Below are 25081 nucleotides of genomic sequence, written 5' to 3'. Positions count from 1 at the left end.
TGATTGATTTTATTAAACTACATGCAGTCTTCTCAAAAATTTGAAGTCCATGAGACTGAAGCCACCTGACACTTTGCTCAACAGTTCCCTTAACAGTTCAATTGAATTTAATAACTTTTTACAAATACTGGTGTCTACTTCTAACCAGGTAAGAAAAGTACCTCGACACTCCCAAGTTGTTGCTGGACCCACACAAAAAGGTGGTCCACTCTCTGAAAGGATACCCTATTTCTCCAAAGTACTCCAGGAGCTTTAGACTTTGGCTTGAAAAGTAAAATTCCACACAATGTATTTTGGAAATTCCACATATAGAAACTGGATCCGATTTTAATTTAGACATTGCCTCTGTGACCCACCGATGTGCAAAGTACAAGCTGACCCTGTTCCCAACTCCAAGCCCAAGCCCACTAATCACCCCCACCCTCCCAATCCAGCAAAAATGAAAGGAGCTGGTTCTGGGGCATGACATTCAGAGTCATAGTTCCAACACAATTTTTGTAAAGTCTGAATTTCTCTCTATTTTAAAGAATATGAGGGCCTCTGGCTATCGGAGCAGGTCAGAGATTTGAATTCTGTGGCAACGAACTCACCCCCGGACTTTTCATAAGCCTTTCACCATCTACAAGAGAGCTCGGGATTAAATGGAATACTGCCTACTTGCCTGGATGACTGCAGCCCTGAAAATATTCAAGAAGTAAAACTAACAAGGTTAAAATGGCCCAGTTGATTGACACCAAATACCAACTGAAGTGTGATTGCCTCCATGTTAATGGAGCATACTATTTAAAACTATTTTGCAGCAACTCTCCAAGGCTCCTTCAATGACACCTTCGAAACCATTAGATCCACCAACCTGGCTAGAACAGGAACAGCAGCCATGTGCCGTTTCTTTCCAAGTTATAGACCATACTGACTTGGAAATTTATTATAATTTCTTAACTGTCAGAGGTTTAAAATTCTGGAATATCATACTTAATGAACTATCTTCATCACAGGGACTGAAACATTTCAAGAAAGTGACTCATTACCACAGTTTCAAGGATAATTAGAGTTGGGTCACAGAAGCAAATGTGCTGGTGATACCCACATCCTATGAGTGAATAAAAATAACTGGTTCCTGAACATGGGTGATGTTGCTAAGGTTACATTTAACTTCACATTTGTAGTTTGTGATTCCTAAGATCATGGTGAAAGGCATTCTCAATATACTGAAATATTTGATTTAATGCTGCTTCCACAATGCACAGAATATGTAATTCCAGGATACTGATATTGGAGAAATGAAGCAGTACTGAAATATGCTGTAGTACTGAACTACCAATGACACAATTGAGTTACTGACTTAGTTTGATTGCTGTAACCAATTGCTGAGGTAATAATTATAAATAAAGGTTGAAACAATTATCTAAATGTCACAGAAGGAAGATGATTTAGGTTCCATAATTGCAATTTTTCTTGTATGGAGTTCATTATTTTGACTGTAAAGGAATATACATCTTTTATAAATCTACAAGATGCCTTCTAGTGGCCAGCTCAAGAGTATTACTTTCTAACATGAAATGGAAAGGAAATTGAAATGAGATATATATTTTAAATACAAGGTATCCCCAGCTTACTAATGTCCAAAGTATGAACATTCATACCCACTCGTCCTGTAATATTTATTGTAAAGATCCAATGCACGATCATTTCCATATTCTTATGAATGGTTATTTTATATAGTACTGCATTGTGTTCCGACTTATGTACAAATCAACTTGCGAATGATCTTAAGAACAGAACCCATTCACAACCCAGGGACTGCTTTTCAGTAAGCATTTTATTTCACTTGATCACTTATACAAATTGTTTACCTCGTGTGCACAGTCATCCATTGACCTCTCCACACATGGCGGTCCAGAGAACAGGGGGTTCTTTCTGGATACAACCAAATCCAGGTCATATTTAGTAGTCTGTGGTGATTTGTTACGATGGGCTTTTGAGATAGAAGCCTGAAGCATTGAACTACGCAAAGGAGATTTCACATTTGTGAAGCTTGTTGTAAAAGAACCTGAAACAAAAATTTAAAATGCTTGAATAAAATTAATAGAGGTCATATTACTTATTATTGAAGAATATAATTCTTTAGAAATGATAACAACAGCAAAGCACAGTCTTATGCTTCGATCGCAAGAAGAATCATAGAATGTAAAGTGAAGTTAGAGAACTGCCAAGTCCACACTCCTGTCGAATCTGTCCATACCACTGAAAGACCTGTGTCTTCCACAAAGAAAACTTTAATTTTTTGTTGGCACGCTGGTTCCTTTAAGAAATTGGAGTCGAGTTTGGGTCAAGGACTTGGCTTCTAGTTAATGATGATCGAACAAATTGCATGAACATAAACAAACTGATAGGATTAAGAATGAGTTCATTATAGGGGTGAATACATTGAGAGTGTTTTAGCTTCTAGCAAAGTTAATTTGAAATTCGGTATATTGACTAAACAAGGTTAAACCTCTTGTTAACTGAAGGTTCCTAGCAGAGAGTTAGGCTTCTGGTATAGCTATGCTGAGAAGCAGGAGAGGGAGAGAGAGTGTGAGAGCATGAGAGAGCATGAGCAAGCACGAACAAACAGAAATAAGAGAACAAACAAGAATGAGAGAAAGGTAGTGAGAAGAACAAGAGGAACAGAGAGATAGCAAATAGAGACAGTGAGAGACAGCAGAAGAGAAAGTAAGATAGAAATGAGAATCTATGTAGAGATATTGGGGTAACTGGGCTTGTATTCTCTTGAGTTTTGAAGAATGAAAACTGATCTCACTGAAACCGACAAAACACTTAGAGGTATAGCCAGTGTAGATGCAGGTAAGATTTGACTGGATGGGGAGTCTGCAACTAGAACCATAATTACAAAATAAGGAGAAAGCCACTTAGAACCAATGTGAAATCATTTTACTCAGCCTTTCGTGAATCTTGAAATTCTCCTCACTAGAGGGCTTAGGATGCTCGGTCATTGTGTGCATTAAAAATAGACTTTGACAGATTTCTAAATGTCAATGACATATAGGAATAAAGAGGAGCAGTGGATCATCAGCCATGACTTGTTGCTTGCGGCCCAAAAATTTCAAACTTTGGGAAGGCCTACTCTGCATCCCCCAACAGTATATATAGTGGATTGCTCAAAGCCATAAACGTGTTGCCCTCAATAAATCGACGGGAAGAGAAACTGCAAAAACAAGTCTTGAGGCTCTAGCAGGACAAAGAATATACAGAATTATCCTCCAACCCATGAGCTCATTCCACTCAAGACACTGGCAGCATAATGATAATAGCAGAATATTGATCCCAAAAAATTCTTATTTCGACCATATAATGCTCCAACCAGATTGTAACTTGGATAGAATGTCAAGTTCTACTGGCCAAGAAACAAGGACTGAGATGTAAAGGTGGACAGAAGTCACTAATGGTACTTGAAGGTACTTGAAGCCTTTGTTTTGCTCAATGGTCAAGTCACAGGGCTTGAAACTGTTGTTAGAAACTAACAGTTGCTGCATGTATTTTATAAATTGCATGAACTAGAACTACAGTATTTCAATGATGAGATGAGTAGATCACTAAGTCCTGTGGCAGGACATTAATCAAACATATTCCACTGTCCTGAACCATGATGAACATTGCCCTCATCCACACAAGTGACAAGTTTTTAACTGTGCATTGCAGATATTGAAAAAGCTTTATTAATATGGCTGCCAGTTAATCATCTGTTCGATATGAAGTTATTAAGCAGACATCAGAGCAAATCAACTAATTTGTGTGTGAAGCTTGCAGGGTTAAAGCAGATTAACTGCCAGACAGGGTCACGAGATTGTACACACACAGCACTTGGAATTCTAAAAAATGAACTGTCTTAACAGCAAGGTGTACAAACAATACCTATTTGCATTCCAAAAAAAAATTGTTATTGTAAATAGGTGGACTGAGTCTATGAATCGGAGTCTCTATGATGTTTAGGTTATTTGCTGAAACATCCAAATCCCAATGGTGACTTTGCTTGGAGGTATCGTTGATTAACTGTCACTAGTCATTGTGATGATACTGTTTGTCATTCCTATTTGCATTTGGGATCTGGTACATGATGTAAAAGGATTGGAAGGCCATGGGAAATTGAAACTGACTTGATTTGTTCTAGGTTTTGTTTCACCAGTTACACCACCATGCGTGTGGACTCAAAAGGACCTCAGCTCTGAACACATTCTTATCACCTTGGTTGGTTGCCGTGCACATTCTGTGGAACTCTCAACAGACTTTGTTGATCCACATAATTTCAGTGATTCTATACTCCCCTATTTATCATGCTGGTCATCTGCTCTTGCAGGTTTACAAGATGTTCTTGAGTTTCAAAAAGTGAAATTCAGACATGGGTCGACAAATTGGTGCGCACTGGTCTGCCAAACATGAGCAAATGGAAAAATTACATTGAGTGTTGCTTTCAAATATAACATTGGAACGTCCAGTCCTTTCTTAGCCTATCTACATTTGAGGACTAGATTTTTAATTCTGTGAATCATGCATTCAGCTCGACCATTGAGAACCTGGAATAATCTAAAGTAGTAGTAGTAGTACAACTGATAATCCATTTCTCTCACATCTCCTAGAATGTCCTCAATGCAGGTGTCAAATAAATTTAAAAAAGGGCTTAGAGTGTACATGATAGTTAGGCTTGACATATTGTGCAATTAACAAATGACAGTGTACTTGGTAAAATATTCAATGTTGATAAAGTAGTAATTTAGATATACATGTAATACATTGAAAACAATGTTAGACCAAGGACAGGCAAAGACTTTGTGGTATCAATACCTCTGTGTATTGACTTGGCATAAGCTCTTCATATGGCTCAGAGTTCTTAACAAAATGACAACGTTACTGCTGATACTTAGCAAATATACTGCCTCTTTTAGGAGTCTTCTCATTCAATCTATGCCCATATGTACATGATGTAGTTGTTGAAGAATATCAAGTTGCTAAGGAGCTGGTATGCTGACCTATCTTTCTTTAAAGAATACTCCATAGAAAAGCTTAACTCATACCAAAAGCTGAACTCAATCCATGCACATGAGTGCAAAGATGTGCTGAATTGAATCAGACCACCTACAACAATGTTTTTTCATAGCTTCTGTCGTGTGGAATCTTTTTCTATTTCACCTTGGAGCTGATGTTTGTATCAGATCAATTTGGACAACACCTTTGATGTTATAAACTAAGGGTATAGCTTCTGTTCTGACCAAGTTAGGTAACCTCATTGCGTTTGATGTGAGCATCAGATTACTAGCTTGGATTTAATTTCACAAACATAACCTTCGATCTTTATCTGGAAATGACTGCAATCTTGGCAGTGAATTTGGTCGTCAAGGGTTTTTGGCAAATCATCTTTTTATTCATATGTAGGATGTGGATGTGGTTGGCTGGGGCAGCATTTATTGTCGATTCTGAAACGCCAAGGAGATGATGCTAATAAACTGTCATGATGCACTGCTGTAGTCCTTTGGGTGTGGGGACACTGTTAGGAAGGGAGTTCGAGGATTTTGATACAACAACACTGAAGGAATGATGATATAGTTCCAAGTCAGGGTAGTGAGAGACTTGGAACCTGCAGATGGTGATCTGTTGCCTTTGTTCTTTAAGGTGGTACAGTTACAGTTACAGGTTTGGAAGATACTATCAAAAGGACCTTAATGAATTATGCAGTGTATCTTGTAGATAGTTCACATTACTGCCACTGTTTGTCTCAATGGTGGAGAGAATGAATTTTGAAGGTGGCTTACTGAGTGCCAATCTAACAGTCTGCTTTCTTGTGGATGGTGTTAGCTTCTAGAATGTTGTTGGAGCTGCACTCACCCAGACAAGTAGAGAGGTTTCCATCACAATGCTGACTAGTGCCTTGCAGATGGTGGACAGGCTTTGGGGAGACAGGAGCTGAGTTAGTTGCAGCAAAGTTCCTAGCTTCTAACCTACTCTCATGGCCCCAGCATTTATATGGCTGGTCTAGTCTAATGAATATCACAAACAATAATGGGCATGGCCCTGATCTCTGTGGTATGCTAATAGACACCAGTCTCTAGTCACATGAACAGGTTTCTATCATCACCCTGTCTCCTACCACAAAGCCAATTTTTGATCCATTTTGCCAAGTTATCCTGGATCCCATATGGCTTCACCTTCACTGACAGTCTCCCCTGTAGGACCTTAACAAAGGCTTGGCTGAAATCCATATAAACTACATTAATTAAACTATTCTCATCTACACATCTAATTATCTCCTCAAAAAAAAACACAATCAAATTTATTAGGCATGGCCTCCCACTGACAAAGTTATGCTAACTATCCAATCAAACGTTGCCTTGTCAAGTAGAGATTAATTCTCTCCTTCAGAATTTTCTCCAAAAGTTTCCCCAACTCTGATGTCCCCAACTCAGACTCACTGGTCTGTAATTCCCTGGTTTATCTCTACTATTCTTCTTGAAAAGTGAAACCATGTTAGCTGTCCTCCAGTCCCCTGGTATTTATGTGACCAGAGACAAAATAAAAGGTTGGGTCAGAACGCTGTAATTTCTTCCCTCATCTCCCACAGCAGTTTGGGATAGAACTTATCTGGACCTGGAGATCTGTCCACTTTTAAGCATGCTATAACATCCTCACTCCCTATGGCAAACCGCTCAAGAACCTCAAGGACCCCCTCCCAAGATTCTATTCCTCCTAAGTGAAGACAGAAGTCGAGCACTTGTATAACATAGTACCATTGTTCTCCACACAGACTACTTTGTGCTCGTCACCCTCAGTACTCCCTCCAAGTGTGCTTAACATGGAGCAACATTGATTCATCAGCATGAGGTTTCCTTGACCTGATGCCATGGAACTTCATGGGGTCCATGTCAATGTTGATGACTCTCAGGGCAACCCCATTCCAACCTCTCTGGTGAGTCTGTCCTGCTGATGGGACAGGACATTACCAAAGATGATAATGATGACATCTGGGAATCTGTATCTAAGGTATGATTTCGTGGATATCATGATGTTAGCCTGTTGCTCGAGTACTCTCTGGGACAGCTCTCCCAACGTTCGCACAAAGCCCGAGATGTTGGTAGGGAAGTGGTGTCATAAGAGCTGTCCTTGCAGTCAGGCATGGTTTACAGTGCCTGGGTTGATGCTGGGTCATCCATCTGGTTTCATGTCTTTGTTTAGGTTTTGAAGGAGTTTGGTACAACTGAGTGACATGCTCAGACCGCAGTTCAGAGTCAACAAAATTGTTGGGGACCTAGGGTCATACTTAGGCAATATTAGGCAAAGACATACGTGAACCAGAAAGGGTTTTTATATTAATTGAGAGTCGTTACATGGTCGCCAATAGGTCAGCCTTTTATTCCATATTCTGAAAAGTTTCTCCATCGACCACAATGAGATTCATATCCAAGTCACCAGAAATTAACCTGAGCTCAGGGTTACTCATCCAGTGACTTTTTAATCATGATGCCACTTGTGGTCAGTCTCTATCATAAATCTTTTGCATGAAAATACACAATTCCAAAAACTAAAGCAGACTTTTTCTGATCAATATTTGAGTCATTGGGCTGTACTATTGACAGCACATTTGCAACAAATGTAATTTTGGTTTGTCTTTGAGTAGAGTGCATAATCTGAGGCCTTTCTGTCAGGCATCTACCTGCAATGACTGTAAAATTGCAGAACTGATACTTCTAATAGTGACTGTTTCAATGCTTTGATGACATTCTGGTACTTCACGAGCTATTGGAATGGCACATCTCTACAATAGCTCCCTGACAACAATTTTCAGAAAAATTGGAAACGGATGGTGAAATTAAACAGGCCTAGACATCTTTGAACAGTGGCTTCATCTTTAGGTGTTTGCTTGGCTTTTGTACACACTGACCACGTTGGAATAAAAAGTACAAAAAAAGTTGATCTATGACAATTCTGGCTGGTGAACACCAATCCTCTAGAGTGTGCTGCATACTTCAATAAAAGCAAATTATGATAAAGCTCTTGATTTGTTTTTCCTATCACAGCAACATCATCGGCTAGCCAGATAAATCCTGATTACAGTAGATGTATTGCAATATATGTGAGCAAGCATGACATCCTGGCCAACATATAGTTTGAAGGTAAAACATTGAAAACAGTATTGCCCAAATCAGGTTCAGAAAGTAGTGAGGCCTCATGACTGCTCAACAAGACGTTTCGACGAGTAACCATACTTGGTAGCAATCGTCAAGAAGAGTTTTGCATCGTGGATCTAGCTGTTCTAAGCTAGGCATTTAGGCATCACGGACCACAACTTAGTCTCAAAAGGTGCATATTTTCATAACAGATGTTGTTGTGTTCCTGTACACTCTTAATATATCCATCTCACCTAGCTGAATCTTCAAAGTCTTTTTAGTGATCACTGCAATTGCATGAGGGGCCAATGGACGAGCTTGCATTCTCCAAGTACAACACTATAGCTTTCTTCCAACTGGCAATTTTATCAAGTCATTCGGAATATTTCAAAGTTAAGCCACGAATTGACTTTATAGGTAACTTTATGAACTTGATTTGTAGTCTGATGTCTGACTGATGCCATAAATTGTTACTAGCATTAGTTCATGGTATGCTATTAGATTTGCACTTGTTGGTACAGCAGTATCTACAATGTGGACCATCTGCTATATCTAGTAGGATTATAGTAGTTGTACACCAGCTTTGTTGATCCTGTGTGTGGAATTGGTGAATCATGGCATGCAAAACGAATTACACTGTAGCTTCTATTATGACTTGACACTGTTTTATATGTGGTTTATGTTTTGGTGAAACTCAATAGTATTTCAGCACTTGTCCCTTGCCAATCTTAGCCAATAACAAATAATCACCCAATTTTTTAAGATTAGATCATTTAAGATTTTGCAAACATTTCACATGATCTGATCACTTTAAAATTTTCCAGGCAACTGACAGTGTGAAACGGCTTTGCTACTCTTCACACCCAAAGGCACAATCAGATTCTGATCTATCGATAATTTCATGTCTGGCAGAATACCCAATGTATATGCTCCATTTAGGTCAGTATATGGCTCTTTGTAGCTGTATCAGCCTTTGCTGCTGTGCACTCTCACTGCTAATGACCTCTTCCTGTAATATAGCTTTCAGAATTGATTGAAAGATGGGTACTTCCTTGATGCAGGCAGAAGGCCACACGTTTGATGCGTCTTGCTAGGTTTGAGTGTTCTTGTGATTGTGTCAATAGTCACATTTATACTTAGGACTTGTAAAGATTGCTTTGTACTTTCAACTATTCTTCAGTAGCTCTTTGTCACTATAAGTCTTAGATTTGCTAGACAAACAGTTCGAGAAAGCTGTATGGATGGATGAGATCACCAACTCAGCAATTGTTTGCTCGCTCCCCATCTGAACTCTTTTCCTTGCATCTGTTCAGAGTGACCTACTCATTCTGTAAACTTTTGTTGAAATGCAATAGATTTTAATCAATAGATAAGAAACTTTAATCGGATTCTGAATTGATCTTCTCATGTCTCCACTCTTTTTTGGGATCTTTTAGCTTTCCACCTGTTAATCCTGATGTTTTAAATTGGGATTGATCTTCATTCCCATTCTTAAGCAAATCTCCATTTTTGTTTTTCTGTATCGGACATACACAAACTTAGAAACCATGGAACTGATGGCTGTTTAAATATTGCAAGTACTGTCAGACCTGCCGTGCCCCAGTTTAAACAAGGGAATTTTACGGTCACTCTGGAAATATAACTTTGAGTTTCCCTTGCTCGCTACCGATTTGGTGCACACCTTGTAATCACCACCAAGCAACACTATTCCTGACATCATAATGAATTAAATAGCATCAGTGGAGTGATTTACAGTACCACGCAAGGAACCCAGAGAGCAACAATTACAACACTTTAGTAAGTTTGCAGATTACTCCAAAATTTGAGGTGTAAATGACAGTGAAGAAGGTTACCTCAGATTACAACAGGATCTTGACCAGATGGGCCAATGGGCTGAGAAGTGGCAGATGAAGTTTAATTCCGATAAATGCGAGATGCTGCATTTTGGGAAAGCAAATCTTAGCAGGACTTATACACTTAATGGTAAGGTCCTAGGGAGTGTTGCTGAACAAAGAGATCTTGGCCCCGGCCAGCTCATGACTTTGAACATCTTTAACAAACCCTGGAGGCTGAGGGGTGACCTTATAGAGGTTTACAAAATTATGAGTGGCATGGGTAGGGTAAATAGACAAAGTCTTTTCCCTGGGGTCGGGGAGTCCAGAACTAGAGGGCATAGGTTTAGGGTAAGAGGGGAAATATAATAGAGACCCTAGAGACAACGTTTTCATGCAGAGGGTGGTGCGTGTATGGAATGAGCTGCCAGAGGATGTGGTAGAGGCTGGTACAATTGCAACATTTAAGAGGCATTTGGATGGGTATATGAATAGGAAGGGTTTGGAGAGATATGGGCCTGGTGCTGGCAGGTGGGACTAGATTGATTTGGGATATCTGGTAGGCATGGACAGGTTGGACCGAAGGGTCTGTTTCCATGCTGTACATCTCTGTGACTCTGACTTTCTCCCAGGTATGTGACAGCTCCATTATAAAAACATTTTTTTTTTCCTTTTTCTGGGACAATAAACTGAAACGGAAGCTGAACTGCTCTATAATTTAAATATCAGATTATATTTACAACTTGACGATCAAGTGCAAGATATTTTTGAGCTGTGCAATACAATGTCACTCTTTGAAGCAGTGAGGCAGAGAAATGAAAACTGAGTTACGACAAGTCATACGAATTAAGGAAATGCTATCTGAAGACAGCCCTCTGGTCGAACGATAGGGTATTAAAAGCTTTAAAGGGCAGCGGAGAGAAAAAGCATACATGTCTTGCAAACTGAAGCTTACAGCCCTTGTCAACATCCCCATCACCTTTTATCCCCTCTTCTTTTGTTCAAGTTGTTTATTATAAATCGATTGAGCTATTTTTGTTTAATGAACTTGTTTGAACTACTTCTGTCTTGAATAGCAGTAGATCAGGCAAATTAGTCGTTTTGGGGGTGTAATTGGGATTTTATACATTTAATGAAGACTTGTGGAACAGTGATGAATGATGATTGGCACATGATTCCCAGTTAAGTGGTGCAGAATTTCCAACTCGGTACCCTTCTCCAGAGAATGGTGTGGTAGAGAGTGGGATGAAGTTGTTCCTTTAACAAGGTTAGGTTGTAAACAATGCAGGTTTCAAAAAGTGTGAGGTTGGATGGGCTTTAGGGCCAATTTGTTTACAGCTAACAGATACTGCTTAAGGCAGAACACTTTCAAGTTAAATAAAAACACTTGTATAATGAAAGGGGAGTGGCCAGTTCTGGCAACTCAACTGTGTGTGTGTGTGTGTGTGTGTGTGTGTGTGTATATAAAATACACATCACACCATAGTTTTCTTTCACTAGAGAGAAATTACTAGTGGTGACTTTAAACAGAGGGTCACTATGCATTTGGTGTCTCAGGTGAGATTTAGAAGGCAGGACATTCACATTAACCTCACTCAGTGCATAAATTGAACTCTCACTGTTGAGATCACTTCGCATTGCAAATCAGCTGTTCAGCCAACTGAGCTAACCAACTACCAATAATATGGTGATAAAGTCAGGAGGCAAACATTAGGAGATAATGACTAGGTGACCATATTGCCTCACGACAATTAATATTTTCTTAAATAACTTTGCTGTTGATTGGGAAACATTGTATTTTTTTTTCCTTTACGTAGCCAGGACATAAGATTATATTATAGGAGCAAAATCAGGCCATTCAGCCCATCAAGTCAGCTCCGCTATTTGATCATGGCTGACACGTTTTTAAAGCCCATTCTCCTACCTTCTCCATGTAACCTTTGTCCCTGATTGGAAAGGTGATCATCTCTCTCCCGCTCGCTCTCAAATACACTCAACAACATGGCCTCCACAGTCCTCTGCAGCAATGAGTTCCACAGAGTCACCACCCTTTGGCTGAAGAAATTCCTCATGTCAGTTCCAAATGGGTTGTTCCTTCACTGGAGGCTATGCCCTCAAGTTCTAGGTTCTCCTACTGGACTCTCAAAATTACATTGGTTTCAATAAGATCTCCCCCCACCCCTCCTCACCCTTCTGAACTCAGAATATAGACCTAGAGTCCTCAAACACCCCTCACATAACAAACTCTTCATCTCCAGAATCATTATTGCAAACTCCTATGGCTCCCTTCCAACATCAGCACATTCTTCCATAGATACAGGACCCAAAACTACTTATAAATTCCAAATGCAGTCTGACCAGAGCATTATACAGTCTCAGCAGCACATCTTGGCTCTTATATTCTAGCTCTCTTGAAATGAATACTAACATTGCATTTGCCTTCCTAACTGCCAAGTCAACCTGCATGTTAACCTTAAGAGGATTCTGAACTAGGACTCCTCAGTCCCTTTGTGCTTCAGATATTCAGAGCCTTTCACTGTTTAGAAATTAGTTTATGCCTCTGTTCGCCCTAGCAAAGTGCATAATCTCTCTCTCACAGGTATTCCATCAGCCACTTCTTTACCCATTCTGCTCGCCTCCCCAGCCTCTTCTGCAGCTCCCTGCTTTCCCAACACTACCTGTCCCCATATCTAACTTTGTGTTATCTACAAACTTAGCAACATTGCTCTCAATTCCTTTGTCCAGATCGTTAATGTATAGCATGAACAATTCTGGCCCCAACACAAATGCCCTGTGGAATTCAGCTAGTCACCAGCTGCCATCCTGAAAAACATCATCTTTGTCCCCACTCTCTGCCTTCTGCCAATCAGCCAATTCTTTATCCATGCCACTACCATACCCCTGACAACATGGTCTTGTGTTATTTATAGGCCACCTGCGCAGCACCTTGTTAGACTCCTTCTGCAAATCCAAATAGCTCACATCCATTGGCTTTCCTTTGTCTAGCATGCTCGTTATCTCCTCAAAGAATTTTTAACAGATTTGTCAAGCATGGCCTCCCTTTGACAAAGCTGTGCTGACTCAGCCCTATTTTACCATGCTCTTCCAATACTCTGCAATCTCACCCTTAATGGATTCTAAAATCTAATCAATGACCAAGGTCAGGCAAACCTGGGTATTGTTTCCTGCCTTCTGCCTTCCTCCCTTCTTGAACAGGGGTATTACATTAGCCATTTATCAGTCATCTGGGACCCTCCCCAATTCCAGTGATCAGTGAAAGATCACCACTAATGCCTCAGCTATTTATTTCAGAACATTGAGGTGTAATCCATCTGGTTTGGGTGATTTATCCACAGCTTCTCCAATACCTTCTCCTTAGTGATGGCCTCGACACTCACATCTGCTCCCAACTCTCTGGTGTACTACTGGTGTCTTCTACTATGAAAACTGATACAAAGTATCTCTGCCATTTCTTTGCTCCCCATTAGTACTCATTAGCCTAATTTTCCAGCATTTCAATGTCCACTCTAGCCTCACTTCTCTCTCATCTTTTAAATATCTATAAAAACTCTTGCAACCTTCTTTTCTATTACTAGTTAGCTTACTATTCTGTTTCATTCCTCCCCGATTTACTTTTTAGTTGTCCTCTGCTGGATTTTAAAGTCTCCCTAAACTTCTGGTTTCCCAATAATCTTCACCACAGTGCACGTTACATCATTTGTTTTTATGCTGGCCCTGACTTCTCTCGTTAACTATAGTTGCCACATTCTCCCCTTAGTGTGTTTCCTCTTCCTTCTGCCTTCCAATTACTCCCAGAAATCCCTGCCATAGCTGCTCCAACACCTTTCCCTGCTAGGGTACCCTTCCAATTCTGGCAGCTCCACCCTTATGTCTTAGTAGTTACCTTTACTCAACTGCAATAGCATTACATCTGATTACAGCTTCTCCCCCTCATTTGATCTTCAGTAAATTTCCATCTCATTCTGTTTTACCGTGGCAAGTGGGTAATTCAACTACTTTGGTCCTACTCCATAACTCTAAATCATTCCATCAATTTGTCTGTTGTAAGAAAGCAGCTGAGAACTCTTTGTCTGATCAAGGTTTCAGTCACGTCTCATAAATGGACATCTACAGAGTTACAGTATGCTTAAAGTAAGGAAGGAGTAATATTCTTGAAGATAGGTTAGAGTTTAATCCGGTCACCTATAGAGAGGTACTTCAAACATTTTGTTTTTATTAAAAATGTGCTATACAAGAGCAGAACTGAGTGATTTTTGTTAAGCTGTATTATCAAGGGATGTAGAGTCCTAAGGAAGGATTATACAAGATTTAGATGTGTGGAAAAAGAAAAAAAAAAGTTGGCTAAGGACAAACGTGGAACCCATAACAGGTGGGAACAGAATTTATTTTATAGTACAGGGAAATAGCGGCGAAACTGAAGTTACATTTTCTCTATCTTAACAGAACACGATACAGAAAATCTCCCAGAAATATTAAATGAACCTAAAAACCTATAAAACTGAGGAACGAAATGAAATTAGTACTAATAAAGAGGAAGCAAATTCTATTTTTAAAATTGCAGATCCACTGGACCAGCTTTACTTCTTTTCCAAGTGTTGAAGGTGGTGGCGAGAGAGTGGATGCATTGGTGGCTACCTTGCATAATTCTATAGATTCTGGAAAGGTTCCTGTAAACTGCAAAGTGGAAAGTGGAACCGCACTATTTGAGGGAGGGAGGGAGGGAGAGAACACAGAACATTCAGACATGTAAGTGTTGCAAACAATTAGGCAAGCAATTGGTATTGCCCCTGTACCAGTTGGTAGTAATACTGGGCAAGTCTGATCGGTTCAGAAGGAAACCTGCTTTATAAATCATACACATTTTTTTTTTTCAGTTGGTTACCATAGTGATTGGTCACTTAAAACATACTCTCGCAAGGCTACAAATGCTTTTATTAAAACAACAGAATGCAAGTTTATTACTCAAAAAGGTAAAGCAAAAGCTAAAAATAGGTATCTATGAGTGACAGTTACAAAAAGTCTTCATACAGCATTAAAACACATGTTCACTTGTTTCCTAACACTATCCTTTTATAGACACTCAATTCCAGACTCATTTCATAGAGTCAAGAGTTGTACAACACAGGAAAAGACCCCCTTGGTTCAACTTGTTCATGCTGAACAGATATCCTAAATAAAGATAGTCCTGTTTGCCAGCATTTGGCCCATCTCCCCTTAAACCTTTCCTATTCATCCAGATGCCTTTTAAATGTTGTAACTGTACCAGCCTCTACTACTTCATCTGGCAGCTCATTCCATACATGCACCACCCTCTACATGAAAATGTTGCGTCTTGGGTCCCTTTTAAAATAATTCCTCTCTCACCTTTAACCTATGCCCTCTAGTTCTGGACTCCTCTACCCTGGGAAAAAGGCCTTGGCTATTCACCTTATCCATACTCATGATTTTATAAACTTCTATAAAGGTCACCCCCTCAGCCTCCGATACTCCACAGACCCAGCCTATTCAACCTCTCTCTATAGCTCAAACCATCCAATGCCGGTAATATCCTTGTAAATTTCTTCTGCACCCTTTCAAGTTTCACATCTTTCCTATAGCAGGGATTCCAGAATTGAATGCATTACTTCACTCCCATCCCAACTCTAATTTTTAACTCCTCTCCGTATCTTCTCCTTCAACTGTGAAGACAGTTTTACCATTTCGTTGTCAGTGTGCTCACGTAACCTCAATTCTGATGGCCTAAACATTTTCGGTTCAACAACTTGAAGACTTCAAGACAAATTCTCCTGATTTGGAAGACTCTTAAACTAAGAGAACACTTTGGTTAGGATTCAGTGTTCCCTTTAAGCTGGGCAACCACTCTGACATTCCCCGCATGGCAACTGGAATGCTGATGTTGATCAGTGCTGGAAGTCACAATTCAAGAAGTCGCTGCCACGAATGGACCTTGGGAGTACCACACAGATGTAGCCAAGATATTTCTCCTGCCTGCTGAGTGGGGTCATAATCTCAAAATTATGGCTAGGTTATTTCAGACCGCCTAAAAAGGAATTCCTTCAATGAGGGGATAGGGAATATTATGAAAGACTTGACCACATAGGATTGTGGAAGTTCAATCACTGAGCATGTTCTAGGCAGAAATCATTATATGGAGACTAGGAAGGTGAAATGGAGGTAAGTAGTCAGTCAGGATTGCAGTGAATGGCAATGAAGGCTCAACACGCTATACAGCTACTATTGTTTTTATGTTCCACAAGCTAAGGTGGACAAATGAAGCTTAGGTCATGACATAATTTAATGGTGTAGCAGGATGAAGGGACGGATATGCTTGTTACGGTCTCTAAACTTCGTAAATAAACAAATGAAAAATATCACCCCATGATGAAGAGACAAACACTACCCATATAGAGACTGGTTTCGCAGTCTCTTAAGCAGAGTGTTTGCCAGTAGGCTGTCAAAATAAACTGTGATCATCACATAAAAAAGGTCTCTATATCCTAACTAGAAAGGCTCGAAATGAATAAATTAGTTCCTCAATGCTTTTGTCAATACAAAAATATTTTGGTTTTACATGACTCACGAGCAAAAAATTAACAAGGCATTTAGAACTGAACTTATTTTCAATGTGGAGAGAATCTGAGAGAAAAAAAACTGTCAGTCATTTTAGGTTAGGACAGGAACTGGTACAGTCATGGGTCATTGGAGAAAATAACAATACGAATTTTGAATAAATCCTTGATGGTACCAAAGTGGACACTATGGTATAAACTCTATTTTTCAATGGAGAAATCAACATTTTCTATACATTCACAATGAATTCCTAGCATTCTTTCATTTGGCTCTATCTTTAGGATCTATCTTGTCCATCAGAAAACAATGAGTTAAGGTACCACACAGATAAGAATATGTATGAAATTTATGACAATCGTACAATGCATCAGGAATTCATCTCCAGAGAGTGTAGTAGATAAGCTAATACTTACTGCCTGGTTCTGCCTTGTCATTAGGGCTAGTTGAGAACTCATTGTGATCGGAACATCCATCCTCACTGAAATTCCAGTTGAATTTGTCCATTGTTAATTTGGTAGCAAGCTCTACTTCTTCCTGAAGTATCTTGGTTTCTTTTGTCTGTCTTTCTAGTTCTTTCCTGTAGGCAGGAGCAGAAATAAATAGTAGAAAAAAAAAGTTGTTCTTGATACTAGAAAATATTCTATATGCCAATATTGTCATTGGCTACAATCAACAACCTCAAAACAATAGTCAATGATAAATTGCAGCACCGAAAGAGGAAATCAGGAATATTTTACTGAAGATTATCTTGTGCCTAACTGATGAGAATTGATAATCAGATCTTTGCTAAATTTGAATTTCTCCATACATCATTAACAGCAGGCAGAAATCAAAAATCCACTATTTATCCAAAATAATTTTTCCTCATATTAGTAACACAGAATATTTTTGAGATTTTGTGCATACTTCCAGAAAGTATTCAAAAATTGGAACAGTATAACGTAGTGCACGGTCGTTAAAGCTTAAAATTGACTAGCAAGGAAGAAATATCCTATGAACTGCAACTCCACACAATTGGAGATCAATTTGTGCAAAGGTTTGTAATTAGCTGTGGGACAGAATTCTCATGGTTAACCTTCCTGCGAGTGTCATGAAATAGCTGCATTTGCTACTTCAATGTATATCAAATAATGAGAGTAAAACTGCATTTGGTATACGAACAATGACCTCAACAATGCCTTGTACAATCAAAACAATGTCCCCTTGATTGAGGGTCATAAACCAGGGGGATAGCTTTAAATTATGGTTTAGAGAGGATTTGAATATCTCCCACCACTCCCCTTCCCTCCTCCACTAAGAAGATTGCAGGATCTGGAACCCATTACCTAAAAAGGGTGACAGAGACAGGAACCCTCAAGAACTATTTGGAATACTCAAAATCCCATGGAATACAAAGTTATGGGAAAGTGATAGATGCTCAATGAACCGAACGGCTTCTTTTTGTGTTGTAGAATCTGACTATATGTTGAATTCCCCTCAAACTATATCATTGCATTAGCCTTCTTAATTACACACTATGGCTACATACTAAGTTTGTGACTCATGCTTTGGAACACCTAGAATCTTCTGTCACCTCTATTCTGCAGTTGTTCCTCATTCAACTAATACTTAATTTTAATATGATTCTGAGGGGGAAAAATGAATTTAATGAATAGATGCATCACAGTGAGATAGCCTCAGAGAAACTAAATGTTTGTAAATTACCGTTTATAGACAAAGCACTGACTGATGGAAACGACCTCAATTTGACTCATGATAAAAGGTGTTGAGGAACAGAAGGATTACAATGGTAAAAAAGTCAACAAAATCCATTAAAAAAACTTTTAATTTTGACTCTTAACTCTATCATTATACTCAATGTTTCTGACCCTCTTAATTAACCCACCTCATCATTATCCTTCTGACCAGTGGGCAGGGAGAGGGATAAAACTACAATATGCAGTATCTTTGAAATCAGTGTTAAATGCATCAGAAAATCCCTTCCTTAGAGTCCAAAAGGAAACTTACATAAAGGCTTGGGGAAATTTTGCATTTGGTGTTCCAGTTGAAGAGTGCATCTTCGAAAATCAGAGGTGACCTTTCACAATTTATGTTCATGTATTTTAACAGATTAAAGTTCACAGATGACCCACCCACAATATCCAAGTTCACAATGTGTGCAGTGGATCATAGAATAATGTCTTATATTCTAGTTTATGATGGGGTTGTTAAATATGAGAACAACTGCTTATAACTTTTTCACTTCAGTCTAATTGTAAGTGATGTACTGTCCGAAGAACATTTAGTTCAGTGTCACATTATGAAATAAGAACCAGCCATATATACACTTTATTAACTCAACCTGAAACTAACCTCAATTTCTCTAAGTTTTTGCTTGGTCTTCTGCTATCAGAAATATCTGAAAAAGAAAACCATATTATTCTCAAAATTAAGATGATGAAACTCAATTGCATTTAATGAAATATTTCAAAACTTCAGCATTTCCTTAAATTCTCGAATGAAGTTTGAAGAAATTCTTTGTGCCGCTTCAATAGACAGTCCACTTCAATGCAGAGAACAAACAACACAGATTGACACAGATATAAATTAAACTCAGCGGACCAAAATCCTCTGGTAAAGGGACAAGCTTACTGATTGACTGTCTCCAGCTACTGAGCAAATTTGTAAAGTAAATTACAATGATACATTATTAATTGGGCACTATCATATACATTGATCAAATCTACATCACCAGAACAATCCTTTTAACCCATCTACTCTATGCTGGAATTTATGATTGACTGCCCCTAAATTTCATCTAATCCCATCTGCCTTTGACATATCCTTGATCTTTTAGTATATAAAAAAAGGGTTAATGCTTACAACAAAATTCAGCTCCACTCAGTCTGTTGATATCATAAGGATTTGGTTGGTTTGAAGACAGAACACCTTAGGATATCAAAATGTCTTTTTTACTAAAATAATTTGCACATGATTGCTGACAAGCAATAAACTACATCTTGTTTGAGGCTCTTCTTTTCCAACTACCACTCTTTACCAATTCAGCCCAGTGAAAACAATGTGGATGGAGGCAACTATTTACCCAGCTACATGTTGGCTACAGTCAACAACAAAAATTCATGAAGAGAATGAATGGTGAAGATATTGGATGGGGTGCTCATCAAGCAGGCTATTTCATCCTGAATGGTGTCAATTTTTCATTGTTGTTGCATCTGCATTCTTTCAGGGCATAGGAGAGAATTCTAGCAGCATAGAAACAGACTCTTCAAAATGGACCATAATCCCAATCTTAACTACTCCCATCTGCGTGCGCTTGGCCCATATCCCTCCAAACATTCCTTATGCATGGAATTATCTAAATGTCTTTTTGAAATTGTAACTGTACCCATATACACCACTTCCTCTGGAAGTTCATTCCACATACAAACCATTGTCTTTTTTTTGTTAAGATCTTTCTCCTCTCACCTTGGAAATATGCTCACTAGTCTTGAAAACCCCAACCCTAGGGAAAGAAAACACCAGCCATTCATCTTATCTTTTTCCCTCATGATTTTATAAACCTCTGAGGTCACCCTTTAACCTAATATGCTGCAGTGAAAAACGTCCCAGCATACCTAGTCTCTCCTTATAGCCCAAATCCCCCATTCCTGGCAACATTCTGGTAAATATCTTCTGAACCCTCTCCAAAGTATTAATATCCTTCCCATAACAGGGCAACCAGAAGAGGTCACAGTACTCCAAAAGAGGCCTTACCAGTATCCAGTACAACCACAACATGATGATCCAAACTCCTTCTCAAAGATCAGAGCAATAAAAGGCAAGCATGCTAAATGTCTTCTTCAACACCCTGTCTACATGTGACGCAAACTTCAAAGAAATTATGGACTGTACCCAGTTCTCTCGGTTCTATAACACTACCTAATGCCCTACTTTTGATTGTAGAAGTCCTGCTCTTGTTTATTTTACCAAAATGCAATACCTCGCATTTATCCAAATTAAACTCCACCTGCCACTCTTCGGTCCATTGATCCAATTGAACACGATCCTTTTGTCATGTTAGATAATCTTCTACACTGTCCACTAAACCACCAAATGTGGTGACTTACAGATGGCAAATAGGCTTTGAATAGATAAAAGGGGAGTTGTGTAGAATTCCTAACATCTGACTACTCATTGAGGATCTGAAACCTGAATACAGGCTGAGGTAACTGGATTTTGTCAGGAACAACCACTTAACAGATTTCTTAATAACTTAGGCGGAATAAAATGGTTTCTCGATTCAAATAACATGACAAAATGGCTTCTAGGCTGAAAATGGACAATTCTGCTAAAGCTGCATAAAATGGCTTTTAAGTTACTAACTGCTAATTCTACTATGGCTGCATAATTGACTAACCACAGTCTGCTTCAATAGAGATCAGAAAACAATGCTCCCTTTACAGTTAGGATGGTCTTATCTAGTCTAGAAATAACTCTACTAGACACGACATTACTAGCCATTCTAACTGACCTATGCAGGTGCAATGGCTCGGATAGTGAGATAAAGGTGGCCTGAGTGTTAGAAAACAAAGTTGGTTCCCAGGAAATATCATTGGACCACGTAACTGTCAAATAAAGCAATATCATGTATTAATTGGTAATTGTTTGAATGTACTGTGAGATCATGGCCTGTACCCTTCTTTAAGAAAAGTATAAAAATGTCTTTGTTTTAAGCCATGAGCGCAGCTCCTCCAAGGAATACAGAAGTACACAACCTCTATTTCCGGATGCTCTATACCCAACCGTATGAAGAAATAAAGAATGAAGTCTTAAAGAACCAGACTGATTAGTCAATAAACACTCAAATCACAGAACAGAAAAACCCCCTCTCCCACCACCACCACTGGGGTCCAGATCTTCAGTATAGCCATAGTATTCATACAGTCAGGAATTAAACTACCGTGAGGCCAATGAATATCAAGTCGAATAGTTAGATTCTCGCCTTTCGGAGATGGGATTTTCCTGGCACTTGAGTAGCACCAACGTTGCTTGCTATTATCAGCTCAAGCCTGGATGCTGTCCAGCTCTTGCAATGTTTCGACACAGGCTGCTTTAGTGTCTGATGAGTCACAAATTGGTCATTCTGCAAGCATCCTCATTTCTGACCCAACAATGGAGGGAAAGTCATTGATGAAGCAGCTGAAGAATTCGTGCAGATGTCCTGTGACTTAGACGATTGACCCCCAACAACTACAACTATCTGCTCATTCCAAACTGAAAGGAAATCAGCAATGTTCCTAACAATTCCCAATGGCTCCAGTTTTCCCCCAATTACTCCTTGACGCATCCAGAAAGCATTTAAAGCAACAGGAGTGAAGCAGCACTGAAATACTTTAAATCTTTTCATTTTTGCAGTAAGAAAAATGAATAATCATATTCAGAAGAAACAACAGGAGAAACAATATAGCAAGGAAGATTTAATTTCAGACATGGGCCAAGTAAAATACTGAAATGGATACCTTGGAGGAAATAATTGTTAAGATGCAGAATTGCTTCCAAACCCAGTACTAAAAAGCTGAACAAGTAAACAGAATTTGCATGTTCTCACTCACCTCTGCGTGGGTTTCCCTCCACGTGCTCAGGTTTCCTCTCTCTGTCCAAAGACAAGCAGTTTAGGTGAATTGGCAATGCTTAATTGCCCATAGTGTCCAGGGATGTGCAGGCGAGGTGGATTACCCATGGGAAAAGGAGGTGTTGCAGGGAGAGGGTGGGATACTGCTCGGGGAGTCGGTGTGGACTCTATGGCCTGCTGCCACACTATGAGGATCCTTTGTGAGGAATCCATAGATCGTTTCCTTACCAGTATCTACAGATTAGTGAAAAAAATGTGTATATGGAGCTTTGAAATTAGAGTTCACAAGAGACACAATTGTTGTTGAAATTGCTCATAAACGTTTGGACTGACATCTGTATTTGGGCTTTCAGAAAGTGTTTGACAAAACCCACATAAGAGATTATTGGGTAAGATTAAAGTGCATGGGATTGGGGGAAGTCTGTTGAGATAGAAAACTGGTTGGTTGAGAGAAAACAAAGAGTAGGAAGTGATGGGTCCTTTTCAAATTGTCAGGCAGTAACTAGTGGGGTGCCACTGGGTTTGGTGCTAGGACCCCAGCTATTCACAATATATGGGATTGGGGGAAGTATATTGAGATGGATAGAAAACTGGTTGGCAGAGAGGAAACAAAGAGTAGGATTGGGTCTTTTCAAATTGTCAGGCAGTAACTAGTGGGGTGCCACTGGGTTCGGTGCTAGGACCCCAGCTATTCACAATATATATTAATGATTTGGATGAGGGAACAAAATGTAACATCTCAAAATTTGAAGATGATACCAAGTTGGGTGGGAGAGTGAACTGACGGGGATGCAGAGATCCTTCAGAATGATCTGGACAGGTTGGGTGAGTGGGCAAATCAATAGCAGATGCAGTATAATTTGGATAAAAGCAAGGTTACTCACTTTGGAAGCAAAAACCCACAAAACAGATTACTACCTGAATGGATGGAAATTGGGAGAGGGGAGTGTGTTGCAGGACCTGGGCATCCCTGTGCACCAGTCACTGAAGGTAAGCATGCAGGTGCAACAGGCGGTAAAGGCAGCAAATGATATGTTGGCCTTCACTGAGAGGTTGCAAGGTCAGGAGCTGGAATGGGTTATTGCAGTTATACATGGCCTTGAGGAGGTCACATCTAGAATATTGTGCGCAGTTTTGGTCTCCTTTTCTGAGGAAGGATGCTCTTGTTCTTGAGGGAGCGCAGCTAAGGTTTACTGGACTCATTCCGCGGATAGCGGGGCTGACGTGTGAGGAGAGATTGACGAGGTTACGATTGTTTTTGATGGAGTTCAGATAAGTGAGGGGGGAATCTCAAGAGACTTATAGAATTCTAAAAAGGACTAGACAGAGTAGATGCATGGAGGATATCCTGTTCCTGATGGAGGAGTGTGTCCAGAACCAGGGGACACAGTTGGAGGATTTGGAGTAGACCATTTAGGATGGAGATGTGGAGACATTTCTTCACCCAAAGAAATCAAATAACTACTACATACAAATTAATGAGGCAGAACAAGGTGCAATAAAGAGACAGCCAATGCATGCCCCAGGGGAAATTGGTCATCTAAACAATTCACTTTGAGAAAAGCCATTTAATGTCTTGCCATGAATTGCAAGCTTGATACTCCCTCCAAGTTTGAACAGACCAATGTTTGACAGTTGCGCTTACGTTTTTGCTATCAACTGTGGAAAAACAGTGGACAAAGGTGCAAGTGTTACATACCAAGACCAATGATGGAGTTCTCAAGGTCTTACTTAAAACATTCACTACATATGGGATCCTTGATGTGGTTGTGTCAGATAGTGGATCATAGTTTGGTAACAAATCTTTCATCCAATTTGCAGCTCATTCTGGAATTGAAAATTATTCAAATGTGCTGAAATGCCCACAGTTGAATGGAGAAACCAAGTGTGAGATCCAGATAGACAAGTCATCTTTGAAGAAAAATGTTGAGTTTTATACAGAGTAGTTACATTACTGGTCCACCTCATTCCAGTGTAGCTTAACGCTATCAGAATTGCTGAAAAGGTAGAAAACTGAAGACACATCTCCTTATCTTCCCAAAAGCGTTGACTTTGCAATGAAGTCCACAGGGCTATAACCATGTATACAAGAATGAACTATCGTGCTGGAAATAATAAGCTGCCCACGATCATAGACATCACTGTGCATGATAGATAACACACAAGAACAACTGGACCATAACAGGGAAGGGACAGCTGTTAAAGAGGAAGTGCACCAGCAGCAAACATGCATTGATCATATAGCTGAGGAAGCTGAACAAAAGAGTTACAGTAATCTTGTGGACCAATCATTCATCAATAGTTGATCAGGGTGAATGTAACATGACAAAGTCTTAAGATTCTGTTAATGACTATGAACAGTTCAAGGTCAAATGTCCTCAAGCTAAAGACTTAATCTTCCAGTTTTGAAGGGAATGTATCCTGAAAGAACTGTGAAACCTCCAGATAACAATGGAGACTTGTGGGGAGATGAGGTAGTAGTAAATGTACTTGTATACATGAATTTGTAAAGGTTAATTATTGGAGAAAAGCTTGGGGGAAGGTGGTGTACGAGGTATTAGTTCTTAAAAGGTGAATGCTAAAGGCCTCATTAAGCTCTGCCAAATCTGATGACTAGAACGAGTCGAGTAGAGAAAGGCAGATCCTGTTTGAATTACAAAAGGGACAGACCAATTTAGTAACTATGTCTGACTTACCTATGTTACTTGTATCACCATCATTTCATTTTATTCATTCACAGGATGAGGGCATTGCAAACTAGGCCAGTTTTATTGTCCATCCCAGACGGCAGTTAAGAGCCAACCACATTGCTATGGGTGTAGTCACATATAGTCCAGACCAGGTAAGTATGACATGTAATAAAGTACACCTTATTTAAGGTATCTATCCTCAGT

At 39.5% G+C, this 25081-nt stretch overlaps 1 protein-coding gene across 5 annotated transcripts in view; it reads right to left on the bottom strand.

Moving 5' to 3' along the window:
• LOC122552612 (coiled-coil domain-containing protein 158-like) overlaps window positions 1–25081 on the bottom strand; it is a 172270-nt gene that overhangs the window by 130817 nt on the left and 16372 nt on the right. For all 5 annotated transcript variants that reach the window (XR_006312432.1, XM_043695369.1, XM_043695388.1 and 2 more), the window contains exons 3-5: window positions 18929–18974; window positions 16990–17153; window positions 1854–2050 (exon numbers count right to left, since the gene is read on the bottom strand). Coding sequence is in view for 4 of the 5 variants with exons in the window: in XM_043695369.1 (XP_043551304.1) it covers window positions 1854–2050; window positions 16990–17153; window positions 18929–18974 (407 nt within the window). In the remaining variant the exon portion in view is untranslated. The remainder of the gene's footprint in view (window positions 1–1853; window positions 2051–16989; window positions 17154–18928; window positions 18975–25081) is intronic.

This window comes from Chiloscyllium plagiosum, chromosome 1 (genome assembly GCF_004010195.1).
Source record: "Chiloscyllium plagiosum isolate BGI_BamShark_2017 chromosome 1, ASM401019v2, whole genome shotgun sequence".
Classification (NCBI taxonomy): Eukaryota; Metazoa; Chordata; class Chondrichthyes; order Orectolobiformes; family Hemiscylliidae; genus Chiloscyllium; species Chiloscyllium plagiosum.
The sequence above is the reverse complement of the archived record's forward strand: the minus strand, read 5'-3'. Positions and strand labels throughout refer to the sequence as shown.